Consider the following 15,565-nt stretch of genomic DNA (forward strand, 5'->3'; position numbering starts at 1 on the left):
GCCCATTTTATTATCGCCACAATTACCAAGACGTGGAGCATCACACTCATTTTCCCTTGCAGTAAATAGCTGAAAAGTAATGGTGTCAATTTTAATGAGGATCAAGCCAGGCTCCTAAAAGGGCTCCCATACATGAAAGCATTTCCCTTACACACAACAATGGCTTGCCGTTTAATTCCAGAACACAAGAATGTCACTTAAATTACACGGCTTTTACATTAAAGTGCTTATGGGAATGCCTTTCCAAGGAAGAATTTCAATAAAAAGATCTCACCCATCTTGATGCTTCGTAATATCTGAACCACAATCTATGTATCATAGAAACAAAAATAAAACCCCAAAGAATGTGGGCAAGAAAGGGACTTCGCTTTCACTGGGAAAGGGTTTCTGATTTTCTGTGAAACAGAGAGGTGGCTGAAAAGCTGTTATCACACAGCAGTGTATCACATTTGGGCCTGTGGGCTACCAGAAATTCACTGCTTAAGCTTGAATCCTTTTTGTTTCCACTTGCTGAGATGTTCAGAATGACTGCCAACCCTGTACGTCTATATGAGCCTCTTTAGCTGACTCAATTCTTATTTTATTAGTGCTTCGCAAAGCAATTACTAGGGTTTTGAGCAGAGATGAGAGTATTTCACACTTCCATCTTTACTGAAAATGCCTTTTACTCCACAGACTTTTGGCTTCTATTTATAAAGAAGGTTCAAGGCTTGGAAAATTATTGGAGTTGAGCTTTAATGGATATTCCCAACCAGCATTGTGTCATTATTGGCCCGTGTTTAGCTGGGCGATCTCCCAAATTTGTGACATAATCAGGCCTCTCTCTGCATTACTCCATACACTCCACGCTCTCTCTACATTACACCACTGAATCATACGCTCTTTTCAACAAGACTGATTGCCAGGGGATTAACATTAGACAGCACAATTCCATTATTCAGCAGCCCAATTCAAATCCCAAGCCTAAACTCTAAGAGAGATTTCAGGGCTTCACAGGGATGAGCTGCCAGAAAGCTCAAAGGGGAGGTGGGGTGAGGGGCTTTTGAATGTTTTACATAACAACTCAACCTAAAACTTGCTGTAAGCAAGAGCCCAGACCAGAGTGGCCGCCATCTGACTCCACGATGCCTGGAATGGCCCCAGCCCAGCCTAATGAATGATTTGTAGACCTATGCAAAGCTATAATCCCAAAAGACTGCTATAGCTCAATTATTTTTTCCCACAATAAATTACTTAATTTCAAAATTAGGTATTTAGAACATTTAGCCCAAAATCCCTCTTTCCCTAAATAGAAATAGTTTTATGTCACATTCGGTACACACAGGAACCCAGGTAAAGGCCAAGTCATATGCTCTTTGATCAATGGATTTACAGTGTATCAATGCCAACACAAATGTTAATCATTTTCGTCTCAAATTTGAGTGTTACTTCTCTTTTTGTTTGTTTTGTAAAATATCTGAACATGGTAATTCTCACTAAGAAACATGCCACATGTTTTCTCTATGGGGAAAGAGCTCTAAAACTCACTCTTTTATGAATATCTATAGGATCAACATTATTCAAGGACCTATCAAATTTCACATGAAGGCTTCTGAAGAACAAAACTCAAATCTTCGAATAAACACTATTTTCCCTGAATGCTTATATGCAAATGGAAGTAATGGTTATATCATGCTTTCTAAGGCAGAGTGTCTCGTAGATCCAATTCCATTTAACTTGACAGAAAATCAAAATAGTTTTGTTTACTTTTCAGTTAACCTAAAATTTTAATTAACCAAATCTTTGCAATTTGGTTAATCAAGCTTTTGGATTTTTTTTTAGTGGCTTTTTGGGCAATTCCAATATGTAACGGGGTCTCCCTCTTCAAAGATGTTTTATTGAAGGAGACCCACACGTGAGATGATACTAGGCACACACGCACAGGCTATGATGTAGGAGACACTTCGTTTACAGAGGCACAGTGGGTGGTGTAGGCTTGTGGAATTACCAACAGTCACATTACGGCAAAACGTGAGTGTGAACTGAGTTGAGTCTACAGCAGAAGACAGCAACCTGTATTTAGGGGAGGACAAACCAAAAGAAAGGGCTCAAGGTGGCAGGTTGAAAGTCAAGGCACATGACAGGAAAGAGAAAAGATGGCCCCTACATGGAAGGGATCTTAACCTGCCATCCTGCAACAATGAAGTATGTCTTGGGTAGAGTTCCATATGTTAGCAATCCTCCAAGACACAGAAACCTCCTTTCTTCATTAGTTACAACAAAGCCCCATCATCACAGGCAAAACCTGGGAAGAAACTTGAATTTCCAAGACAACAGGCGAGGTGGTCTTCAATGTTTAATTAAAATGGCCTACTTATCTGTGCACTCTGACAAAAATGTATTTATAAGCTCATATACATGGTTCCCTTTGCACAGAGGAAATAGATGCCAGGAACAGACACTGAATTGGTACCGTCTAATGACTTTCTTGTGATGGAAGTGAAGGGCCCTCAACATACACCTTTTTCCAGCCAGCCACAGGCTCAGTCCTCAGACCTTTTCCTTTACTCTTCAGCTGGCCTTCTACAGTTGCCCTGTTGGGGAAATGATGCTTCTCTTTTAAAACCAAAGGTCTGCTACAGCACATCTGTACCCTTTTCACCTGCCCAATTAACATTTTCAGAGTAATCTCAGCTTCCAAAATGTCAGACATTTCACACCACGTCCACTTTACACAGATGACGCTTGGGAACCATGAGGATCATGCAAAGCTCATAAACCCTGGCTGCCTGGAAAACAGAATATTGTCAGATGACAGAAGCAGCCTTGTAAAATGATAGTAGAAAGAATAAGAATGAACCAATTCTCCTGAAACTTATGGGAGAAACAGGACTTAACGTTCATGCTTTCAAACGAGTCAAGCAAGAATGGGCTGGTATGCAGCCGCCACACGAGGAGAGGCAAACTCACCCACAACATCCAGGTGGTACGTGTGATTGATGGACCCGTATTCATTCTCCACCACACAGGTATAATTTCCCTTGTCAGATGGGACCACGCTTTCCATAATGAGGCTCCAGTGCTGGTTTCGTACCTGAAAAGATCAAAGCAAAGGCGGTTATTTAACAATCCTAGCACAGAATACCAAGCACTGTGCTTTCTTGATTTAAAAAGAAGCTGAAGGAGGCAAGGAAGGTATGGAAGAATCACCTAAATTCTAAATTGATAACTGTCACTAAGAATTGTGAGAAATGAAAACCATCATCATCATCATGGTGAACACCTGTGAAGCAAATACTGACATATTCAGATCTGCAGGAGTATTCGGCAGTGTACAGCGTGGGTCTGTTACCATCATGGATTTGAGGGCTCCTCTAGGAGAGGCCAACTGGCCAGGGAGCCTGAACACCAGCCAGCCTGGTACCAATGGCCACGGGCAGGCGAGCTACCAGTTTGCCCATCCACTGGGAAGCCTCAGCCTCTATGGCATCACAGAACCATGTAGAACTAACACTAGTGAGCATTTACTATATGCCAGGCACTGCTCCAAGCCCTCTGTGCTGCCATAGCTAATTCATTTCTCCTAAGGAGCTCCTAGTTCTCAGATGTTGTCTGGATGTCTCAAGAAGTTTCAGCTGGGAACATCAGTCTGCCCTTCCCATCTCTGGTTGTGGCTGAATAGATATATATGTTCCTCAGAGAAATACCCAGAATTCCAAATATGGGAGCAATGAATCCTTACAAAACTCAAGTTGTATATCAGTCCGTTCACAAACTTCTTGAGACTTTTCAAAGATAAGCAGCACATGTGAAAATCAGCTGTTGTGACTCCTACCCAAGGTACCGTCAATACACAAAGAGACGCCATTCTTATGTTCTCCCCCTGCTTTTCAAATATTTCCATAGACTCAAATTTTCAAACATGCGAGAGTTTTCCTTACCACAAAATGCAACATCTTGTATCTTCAGGGTTTGAGGCTTTAGTATTTCTATCTGAATCCAAGTCATTCTCTACAGGTGTTTTGGACAAGGCACTCCAGTGAAACGAAATGAAAAAATAAACAGTCAAGGCCTACTAACCTTAGCTATCATTTCAGGAATTTCAACTGACCTTCTGAGCCATGCCCTGGGCATTGCAAGTGTTTTTGGGTTAATCACGTAAAAAACAAATACAGGCAGAGCATCTGCAAGCACATGAGTGATATAAGAAACTAGAGAATAAAGAAAATCATCTCGTAACCACTCCACTATAAAAACAGGAGGGCAGAGCAGCTGTCCACTTTGCAAAGCAGCGCCAGTGATTAGCCTGCCAACAGAGTTAAGAGATGCGAAGAGCACACTGGAGTGCCACGGTTTTCATGTCAGCCACTCAGTTCTATGCAAGCCATGACTGCAGGGTGGAGGTACTGCTGCTGAGTTCTAAAACCAGGTCGCTGCTCATCACTGACAGTCTTAGAAAGGATCACTGGGTGAAGGCTGGCCTCCTTCCTCCTTAACAGAGTACAAGCAGTGAGTTAAGACAGTTCTGGTCAGCCACTTTGCTGGGCTGCTGCAGTCATCGACAACTACGAAGGTAGTTTCAGAGTCTAACAGCCTGGAGCTGGTGATGGGAAACTGATCCTCACTGTCGCAGGTAAAATGTCTGGCAGAGAAATGAATCTATGGGCATCTGATCGACAGTGGAGAGTCTTTACTGTACAACAAAGACTCGCTTTCTGCTCTTGGTTGAGCCGTAGACTTGTAACAGGACCCAGACAACATGCTAGCGCGTCTCCCCTTAGGAGAGATAAGCACCTTCCATGCAGAATGTGTCTTCTGAAGGAGGAGGAGATATGGATGCTAAATCTTCCAGCGCAATGAGAATTCCCTACCTAAATCCTGGATCCCTGGGTGCTACGATGGCGTCGTTATGCTAAGAGCATGGGACACATAGGTATAAGCTCCTTGATTTTACTTGAGGTCCACAGACCCAAAAGGAGACCCTCCCTTCACCTCAAGCTCTCAAGGGTAACAGAAATGATTCTCTCTTTGCCTACGGGGAACCAGTCATGTGGCAGGTAACTTAGGGATGTAGCCACGGGTCCCCACGTCGCCAAGCCATGTAATCCAGCATTTATCCCTGCTGTAAATATTCAGTTCTTTGAGCCCCCGCTCAAATGTCATGCCCATAAGCCCTTAATCACGGCTAGTGCCTGTCTCTGGACCCCATTCAAACTGTCAATGTCTTTCTTGTGCCTGGATCCAGATTTGGCAAATGGAATATTCCAAATGGAGCTGAACCTGAACTGCACAGGGAGGGGACATCGCCTGACTCGGCTGACACATTAAATCTTGGCATATGCAGCTTGGCTCACTGCTCCCTTTTTTTAACCCCAGGGGATATGGTCAGCTCAAGTCTCTCACTGGGGCCATGGCATTCCATACAAGATCCCTCTTCAAGAGCACGTGCTCTCTGAATATTTACTTCCTGGAGATGCACTACAAATATTAATAAGTTAACGTTTATAAAAATGTTTTTACAATGAGAAGCACAATTACCAAACAGGGTGTTTCTGTCCATCCAGAAATCTTGGTACTAGATCAATATTGCCCCATGCAGTGCTGTTAATATTTATTTTCTTACACCATTGCTCCAGTATTTGATTTATTGACCCAAATTTTATGAGCTGTAGCATTTTCCAAATGGATGCTCTTAAATCCACCAACAGTGGGACTGCTGGACACTTTTGTAGGGGATATCCTACCATTGATTAGTGGTTGCTTAATAGCAAGCTAAGAAACTACAACAGTTAACTTTATAAAGATGGCAAACAAAAGCACAAAGTTTGGGGTTTTTTTTTCATTACTCTATTTCCATATGGAGATTCAGAATAAACCTAAAGAAACCACTCTTCCGACGTAATATATACAACGCGTGTTTCTAAATTCCTCAGATTTTCAGTGCTACAATTCTTTTGCCAGTTAGGCCAAATGCACATACACCGTCTTTGCTTTCAGAGAAGAGGGAATGTAAATACCCAATAAACATATGAAAAGATGCTTAACCTCATTAACGATCCGGGAAATGCAAATTAAAACAATAATGAGACACTGTTATTCACCAGCTGATTAACAAAAATTAGAAGGATCAATGTTATTCAGTACTTGGTGAATGTGTAGGGAAATAAAAGATTCCAATTGAGAATGGGAACATAAATTGAGAAAAACCTTTGTGTAAAATAACTTGCTGGTACCTATTAAAATTAGCAGCACACATTTTTTTGACCCAGTTAATTCTACTTCTAGAAAGCTAGCCCACAGAAAATAGCACAATTACTTCAAGGCACAGGAACAAAACTGCTGCTTCAAGCACTGCTTGTAAGAGCAAAAAACTGTCAAGGAGAGAGACATTAAGAATGCATAGTTCATCCTGTATGAACTGATGGATAGTTCATTCAAACAGCGTAGTCTATAGTCATAAAAAGAATGAAGTATTATGTTCAGACCTGGTAAGGTATCATTAAACAGTTATTGATAAATGAAAAACAGTTAATTCATGATTCCAATTTATTTAAAAAAAAGAAAAAAAGCAGACACATTTACCACCCTAAAGATGCATATAAAACTGAAAGTATAAGCCTGACTATAAACATAGCTAAAATCAGAAAGAAAATATACCAAATTGTTAGCAATGTACTTTATATAATTAAGCAGTGGGATTATGGGTATTGCTTACTTTTTTCTTATTTCTATCTTTCAAACAAACAGGAATCTCAACACGCACAACAAAAAAGCATAATAAAACAGATCCTTAGATAATCATTCAATAGTAGCTACCCCCTGCAGAACCAATGGATCTGGCAAAACAAACACAAAAGCCAGAGATAGAAGAAATTCTGCACCAACCAACACAAGCACGACTCTTTTTCTTTCCTGCTCATGGCCAAATCTTTGTGGAATTCATCATTATTTTTCATCTGCCAAGTAACAGAATAGGAGAGCATGGGCTTCAAAACTATGTTCACTAAAGACTTTTTTAAAATAACATTTCAATATTGAAACAAAGCAGACTGAAGCAAAATGGCCTAAACTCCCAAGTATAATACAAGAAGCGGATTCCATGAACATTCCACACCCTATCCACACAAAGACACAAGGTGGCCCAGACAGGTTTTTCGGAATTCTTCTGTTACCTTCATTCCCCCAAAATGCCTATTAAATCCCAGGCTACCCTCAGGTGACAACTGGGAATGTAGATTTAGTTTGTTGACACCAAAACACCGCAGTGAAAGGTGAAGGGTGAAAGGTTAAAGACCCAGGCTGTCACCTGGATATTTACCTTCCACATTGCAAAAAAATCCAGACATTTCCAAATACTCAGGTGTTCGATAACAAGCAGAATAAACATGCAGAAGGTGATAGAAAGTTTTCCTCTGTGCCAGGTAGAACGCTGTGTCCATGTGATATCAGAAAGATATTCCCAAGCCTTTCTCCCGCCAGTATCAGCACCCAATTTTCCCAGGAAGACAGCAATCTCTTGTAATCCTGGCCTTCACAGAGGCACCCACCCCACGAACAGATCAGTTCATTCAACAGGTGAGTTGCCATTAAAATGCAAAAAATCTGCCAGGTGCGGTGGCTCACGCCTGTAATCCCAGCACTTTGGGAGGCCGAGGCAGGCAGATCATTTGAGGACAGGAGTTCGAGGCCAGCCTGGCCAACATGGTGAAACTCTGTCTCTACTAAAAATATAAAAATTAGTCAGGCATGGTAGCAGGTGCCTGTAATCCCAGCTACTCAGGAGGCTGAGGTAAGAGAATCGCTTGAACCCAGGAGACAGAGACTGCAGTGAGCTGAGATCGTGCCACTGTACTCCAGCCTGGGTGACAGAGTGAGACTCTGTCTCAAAACAAAACAAAAAACAAAAAATGCATAAAATCTTATTCTCCCATCCCAGTCCCCCACTTTCAGCAGGTGCCTGGGGGACTTGAAGCCATCCTTTCTGAAAGCATTTGTGCCAACTAACCTTGCATGTCAAGGACAGAGGTACCTGCTGTTGCTCACCACCATGCAGATGTGGAGGCAAACACCTGTTAATGCTTAAACTCCAACATTGATACAAGAAGTTTGCTTTTCAGGAGGTGTCCAGAGAACAAGGCCGGGCGATCTGATCCTCGGGACCAGTGGCAGAAACTCTTCCCTCTGCTCGGTAAACAACCACTGGATCTCTCCAGAGGAGGTGGGAAGTGAATTACAACATGCCATGTTTTCTTAGAGGCCCATTGCTTGTCGGTGCTCACAAAGGTGGCTGTGGCAGGACATCCACCGCCTGTTGAACTTAGCTCTTTAAAAATGTCACGATCTTCCCCATTTTTGCTTTTGCAAAACAGACAAATGCCATATGGTCCTGCAATTCCACTCCTAGGTATATACCAGAGAAACTTATAGCAAGGACTGGGACAGATACTTGTACACCAATTGCTACAATGGCTATTCACAATAGCCAAAAGGTAGAAGCAACCCAAGTGAACATCATCAGATGAATGGATAAACAAAATGTGGGGCTGGGCACAGTGGCTCATGCCTGTAATCCCAGCACTTTGGGAGGCTGAGGCGGGTGGATGACAAGTTCAGGAGATCGAGACCAGCCTGACCAACATGGTGAAACCCTGTCTCTACTAAAAATACAAAAATTAGCTGGGCGTGGTGGTGAGCGCCTGTAATCCCATACTCTGGAGGCTGACGCAGGAGAATCGCTTGAACCTGGGAGGCGGAGGTTGCAGTGAGCCAAAGTTGCACTACTGAAGTCCAGCCTGGGCGACAGAGTGAAACTCCGTCTTAAAAAAAAAAAAAAAAAAAAAAAGTGGTATATCCATACAATGGAATATAATTCAGCCATAAAAAGGAATAAAGTTTTGATTCATGCTACAATATGGATGGACTTTTGTTAAGTGAAATAAGCCAGACACAAAAGGAAAAATATCCTGATTTCACTTATGTAAGGTACACAGAATAGGCAAACTCATAGAGACAAAAAGTAGGTTAGAGGTTACCAGGTGCAGTGGGGGAGGGGAAATGAGTACTTACTACTTAATGGGTACAAAGTTTCTGTTTGGAGAGATGAAAAAGTTTTGAAAATAGTGGTGATGGTTGCACAACACCGTGAATGTAATTAATGCCTACTAAACTTGATAATGACTTAAATGGTAGATTTTATGTTATGCATATATTACCACAATAAACGTAAAAACCTCATAACCAGCTGGGCACAGTGTCTCAAGCCTGTAATTCCAATACTTTGGGAGGTTGAGGTGGGAGGATCACTTGAGCTTACGTGTTCGAAGCCAGTCTGGGCAACCAAGTGAGACCCCGTCTCTACAAAAAATTTAAAAATTAGCCAAATGTGGTGCCATGCACCTGTGGTCCTAGCTACACAGGAGGCTGAGGCAGGAGGATCACTTGAACCCAGGAGGTCAAGACTGCACTGAGCCATGTTCGTACCACTGCACTCCAGCCTGCGCAATATAGAGGTACTCTGTCTCAAAAACAAACAAATAAATAACCCACAGAGGTCTTGGAAGTTGAAAGAACAGCATCATATCCCCAACTTTGCTCTCAACTGTATACCATGGGCTAGATCTTTGCATGCTTTTGGGGAGCCATTACTTTCATTATGTTTCTCATTCAACAGCAACAGTGTTTTTACAAAACATGGAACTACATTTGAAGAAAGCAGTTTAGCAAGAGCATAAATTCTGGTCCAAAACCACGTAGGTCCAAATGGCAGCTGTGCCACCTATGAGACAGGTGTAGGGCAAGCCCTCAAATGTAAAAGGGCAAAATAACAGTGTCTGCCTCTTTGGGCTGTGGAAGGACTGAGCAACTTGCTCCATGGGAGGCACCTGGTAAGTCACGATGCAGGGGAGCAGTCCATAAACGTTGGCTAATACAAACATATACCTGTGTCCTCATCAAAGACTGCTTGATGTGGGATTAAAGCTGAAATGTCTTCACTGAAAAAAAACTCCATAAAGTATAAACATGCTGATAAGTACGTTAGTCATGATTTCTCCCCCTAAACATACTTGTGGATTAAGCATAACATTTCATCAAAAAGTCTTTAAAATGACATCTAAGTAACTAACCTAGAAAATGTAAATCTAATTAACCTATGCTTCAAAACAACCAGTTTGGTAGTGATTATAACAAAAGTTTTAAAAATCATCTTTTCTTAGATCTGAAATATACTTGGTTCATGCTCAATAATGCTTTACTCTCTGCTGAGGGGCTCCAGGGGAACCTGAACCCCTGTAATACCCAACGCTGAGGGCTTCTGTGCCAATTTCACAGTCACGTTGAATGAGTCCTCTGTCCTGCGATCTCTCTTGGTCTATGTAGGCACTTTGAAGTGGCATAAAAGATGGTTTTTAAGAACCCCCTATGCCTAAATAATTACCTACGAAGGAGGTGAGAATTGAGGTGGTCTATTAATTATCTCAGCCAGCTTCTTGCTTTTCTGCATTAAATTGCAATAACTGTCCTGAGCCCTGTGAAATATCTAGCCATGAAGGTAACCTCTTTATTAAAAAAAAAAAAAAAAAAAAAAAAATCTGTGCCGTTGTTTAAGAAGAGAAATGGCTGATGCTACACGATGGTGATGCTATTAAATTATGGTTCTCAGAGCCTGAAGGGATCAGGATTATTCAGCCAATCTTCTCATTTTAAGGCAAGGGATTCTGGGGCACAGAGAGCTGAAAAAACTTGCCCATGGTCAAGACTGATGCAAAAGCCCAGGAATAAGTATGATTAGGGAGATAGAGTTATGATTCAAGTCCTTTACTATTATATCAATCACATATTAATAACATCCAGCAAGACTTTACTCATGCATTTTAAAAATAATAATTTGATTCTTAATCACCTAAGGATGGCTCAGCATGGGTTCTTTGATAAACAAGACTGAACTGCCGAATTCCAAATAGTTCTATTGGTCATTTGAATGAAAATGAGCTTTCTGTCACATTTCATAATTCTCTTTGACTTTGTTTTGCTTTTTTTGTCTTCCCTCCTCCCTTTATTGGCCGCACATGCATGCCATTTCAAAACAAGCTGTAATGCAGGGGATGGCTGCCGAGGTGCCCAATCCATAAACGGGTAGAAAGAATGAGATGGACAGGCCACCAAAGCACAATCATAGTTTATGGAATGAACAGAATTATAAAGGAAAAAGAAAAATTGCAGAAATAACACACATTTGTTTGAAGAAGTTTTTCAGGTATTTGCTTTCTGGAAAAATGTATCTTGGAAAACTTGACATTTTGCTTCTCCATTAAATAAACTGGCAAATGGGACGGGTGCAGTAGCTCACGCCTGTAATCCCAGCACTCGCAGAGGCCAAGGAGGGTGGACCACTTGAGGTCAGGAGTTCGAGACCAGCATGACCAACATGGTGAAACCCCATCTCCACTAAAAATACAAAGTTAGCTGGGCGTGGTGGCGGGCATCTGTAATCCCAGCTACTTGTGAGGCTGAGACAGGAAAATCGCTTGAACCCGGGAGGTGGAGGTTACAGTGTGCCGAGATCATGCCATTGCACTCCAGCCTGGGCAACAAGAGCAAAACTCAGTCTCAAAAAATAAAAATAAAATAAAGCAAAGTGGCAAATGGACAGGAGTCAGGAATGGATCAGTTAGATGTCAGGCCCTCTGAGTTTCAATTAGGTCTCTTTGCTTTTGGGGAAGTGCCGAGGAATGAAAATAACAATATAGTTTCCTGAAGTCAAATGTGCAAAGGTACCTTTTTTTTCTTTTTTTTTTTTTTTTTTACAGAGTCTTCCTCTATCATCCAGGCTGGACTGCAGAGGCATAATCACGGCTCACTGCAGCCCCAAACTCCTGGGCTCAAGTGATCCTCCCACCTCAGCTGCTTGAGTAGCTGGGACTACAGGTGAGCACTACTACGCCCAGCTAATGGTTTAAATTTTTTGCAGAAATTGGGGTCTCACTATGTTGCCTAAGTTGGTCTTGTGCTCCTGGCCTCATATGATCCTCCTGCCTCAGCCTCCCAAAGCAGTGGGATTACAGTGCCACTGTGCCCAACCCAGAGGCACATTTCTTTAAGTTTATGTAGGTAACGAAGAAAATATCCGAGGGAAAACCCAACACCAGGGACCATTCTCCCCAAAGTCTGCCCTGGTCAGGCCCCAACAAGGACTCTCTGAGGCAAACGCAGGCCATAGCCAGCCAAGGAGCTCCCCATGGGGGAGGCCCACAGGTGGGAATGAGCCTCTTTGAGCTCCAGTGACTCCAGGACCTGGGGTTGGCTTAACACATCATTAGCGAAGGTAATGATGTAACTGAAGGAACCTTCCCAGGAGATGAGAAATGTGTCTTTCCTTTTCAAGTCCCGGAAGCCCTTGGGACTCAATGGAATTTCTAAGAGTTTCTGGCATCTGGCATCTCCAAAATGAACGTTCAATGCCACTGCTGTTGTGAAAAGCCCTTGATCAACCTAGGCTGACCACCTCTGCAACTAGCGGGCCAACCTCCCAGGCCGCCCCACCCTACAGCCATAGCCTTTCTCCACCAGAGAACCAGAAAGGAGAGGACCACGCCAGCACGCTGCATCCAAAGGTGTGGCCCTCTTCCGCTTTTGGCCTTTTTTTTTTTTTTTTTTTTTTTGGTAAAGCAAAATATATTTTAGGTTTTTGTCCCACACACTGAAATTCCATTTCGTTTTCCCTCCAGAAACGGCTCAGCGTGATACAACAAAATCACTTTGGTCATCTGCACTCCACAGGGGCAGGCTAAAGGCTTTCTGCTGGGAGTCCTCATTTTGCTTTTAGAACATAGGTGCTCTTCGTCTAGCGGAATGTTGGCATCAATAATTAACACTGAACTGCACCTGTTAAAAATCAGGCAGCATTTTCTCATTAGGCCCTCTTAGTCTCTTAGCATATTTGTAATCACTAATTCAGACTTGCAAAAAGCTCCTTCCCCATAATAATGATGTCGGTTCCATTTATTTTGAGCCCAGAGATCTCTGGAGCCTCATCAGCTCCTCTTTGTACTTATTTACAAGGCTGTCTTAATTGACAAAATTAGTTAACCACCAGGATTTTGACCACCATTCTCACACTCAGATTGTATTTAAATAAATCATTGGAACTGCATCAATTATGTGAGTTTCAGAGAGCATTTGGTGGTTAAAAACAATCCCAGGGGCCGTGATTTTAGTGGCTTAACTCTTCCTTTCTAACCAGCATCCCCCCATGAAATCCTTAACTTTTTTTTTTTCAAAAAGATTTCTTTTAAAAGGGCCAACCTTTCAATCTCATCGTATCTGGTCTAAGGACTGAACTAAGAACAGAAGGACAAATCACCCCCTGCCTCCTGCTTCCACCACCAAGTAGGAGTTGTGAAAAACAACCAAAGTATTTCTACTTTCAAGCTTCAACAGTACCCACCTGCTAGCAGATCTGCCTCATAACCGTTTCACATGTTCACTGCCCACCATGCGTTCTTAGAAACTTACTCATAGGCTGTCCCCATTTTCCTCTGAATTTTGGCCTCTAGATGTTAATTTCTAAGTGTTAAAACAAAAAGGCAAAAACTTTTGCAGAAGAAAATAATCCTTTAAAGATGAATAACTGTCTAAGAAATTTCAGAAAAGGGTTGCAGGGCATTTTTAGGTGGAAAGGAGGCTCATTTACCTACAGCAATGATGGAGCTAAAGTGATGCTGGTGTGTTAAAGACACGTGAGACACAGTCCTGGACACCCCACTGCTGCTACTGAGGAATCCTCCCTACCTGGCTCTAAAGGACCTGAGGTCTGAGCTAAAGAGCGTCTTCTATTCCTCCCACCATGCAGTTTTCCCAGATGGGTTCCGGTGATCCCCTTGTCTCCTGGCATTCAGGTCCTTGGGCAACCTCCTCCCTAGTGTCTTGCTTAATAATGGAAAAAAGCAAAAGTGGTGGCTGTCCCTTCCAACACTAGGTTACAAAAGGCTGTGACTTCTGCGATCCTGCTCTCTCTCTCTCTGGCTCCTCCTTTGCTCAACCTGATGACAGCAGCTGCCCTATGAAGAGGCCCGTGTGGCATGGAACAGTGGGCAGCCCCCAGCCAACAGTCAGTGAGGAACTGAGGCCCTCTGCAAGGAAGTGAATCCTAACAGCAACCACATGAGCAGTTCCTTCCCCAATTAACCCTTCCAATGAGACCTCAGCCTCAACCCTTCCTTGCTTACAGTCCTGTGAGACAGCTGGAGATGGAAGACCCAGCTAAGCCACACCTTCATTCCTGATCCAGGCAACAATGAGGTAATAAATGTTGCTTAAAGCTACCATACCTTGGGGCAATTTATTATGCAGCAACAGGTAACTAATATGCCCACCTATGTTCCAAATGCATCAGAGAATTTCATCATAAGGTTTCCTTCAGTCCTTTTCATATGCTCAATTATTACAGTTCTCTCCTTCCATACTAAATAATTTGGAAATTCCATCTCTCTCTTTCTGAGACATCTTTCCTTCCAACTCAGACCTGAATCCTTTCCTGACCTCCTTTCTCCTTATTCTTCCAAACAGCCAATCCAATATCACCTTTCCATGTACATCCATGGGATGCAACATGCTCCTGCAACTTCAACCAAACCTGTGTCCCTCCCATTGCCAGAGTTCTCCTCTGCCTCCCCTGCTGGACTGGACTAGGAGCCCCTTGGAGCTGGGGCCATGCCTCACCCTCTCATCTCCCCAGAGCCCAGGAGTGTGCCTGGCACACAGGGTGCTCAATCAATGTCTGCTAAGTGGATGAACAAAGGCTAGAGGAGCATGCGCGGGCATCTGCAGGGAGACAGCTGCCAATTTCAAACTCCCTAGGGAGTGATGAGACTAAATTTCATGGCATTGTGTGACGTGCTCTCAAGAATCCTTCAAGGAGGACAGCAGATTGCCGCTGTCATCTCCACGCACTCTCCCTTAATGCATCATATTTCATACTCCAGTCTCTAATCCAAGTCCCCTCACTATTCATGCAATCCTGCTCTGACAGGGAAACTATACTGACGCTTCTCAAATTCCACACCCGTTTTAGTTTTATACACTATAAAGCATATAGAAAACAGACTCTCAACTTTCGACCCTTCTGTTATTAAACTCTCCTCATATGAAGAACAACACAAACGGGAATTGTACTTTAAAATTACATGCAAGTCCGGGGTAATATTTTTTTTTAATATCAAACCCTGACATGGGCAATTGTGACAATTATTGATTCTTGTTAAAGTATTCCTTCTAATTCCTGCTAACTTTTGAGCACTTCAAAAAATAAACAAAAATGTAGGGCTGGGCATCGTGGCTCACACCTGTAATCCCAACACTTTGGGAGGCCGAGGCAGGCGGATCACGAGGTCAGGAGATCAAGACCATCCTGGACAACACGGTGAAACCCCGTCTCTGCTACAGATACAAAAAATTAGCGAGGCATGGTGGCACACACCTGTAGTCCCAGCTACTCGGGAGGCTGAGGCAGGAGAATCGCTTGAACCTGGGAGGCGGAGGTTGCAGTGAACCGAGATCGCACCACTGCACTCCAGCCTGGGCGACAGAG

At 42.9% G+C, this 15,565-nt stretch overlaps 1 protein-coding gene across 4 annotated transcripts in view; it reads right to left on the bottom strand.

Moving 5' to 3' along the window:
* The window catches only part of FGFR2 (fibroblast growth factor receptor 2), a 119,229-nt gene that overhangs the window by 57,249 nt on the left and 46,415 nt on the right, over positions 1-15,565 (bottom strand). For all 4 annotated transcript variants that reach the window (XM_008950993.3, XM_024930382.3, XM_008950985.4 and 1 more), the window contains one exon: positions 2,950-3,073. In XM_008950993.3, coding sequence (XP_008949241.1) covers positions 2,950-3,073 — 124 coding nt within the window. The remainder of the gene's footprint in view (positions 1-2,949; positions 3,074-15,565) is intronic.

The sequence above is a fragment of the Pan paniscus genome, chromosome 8 (assembly GCF_029289425.2).
Source record: "Pan paniscus chromosome 8, NHGRI_mPanPan1-v2.0_pri, whole genome shotgun sequence".
NCBI classification, from domain to species: Eukaryota; Metazoa; Chordata; class Mammalia; order Primates; family Hominidae; genus Pan; species Pan paniscus.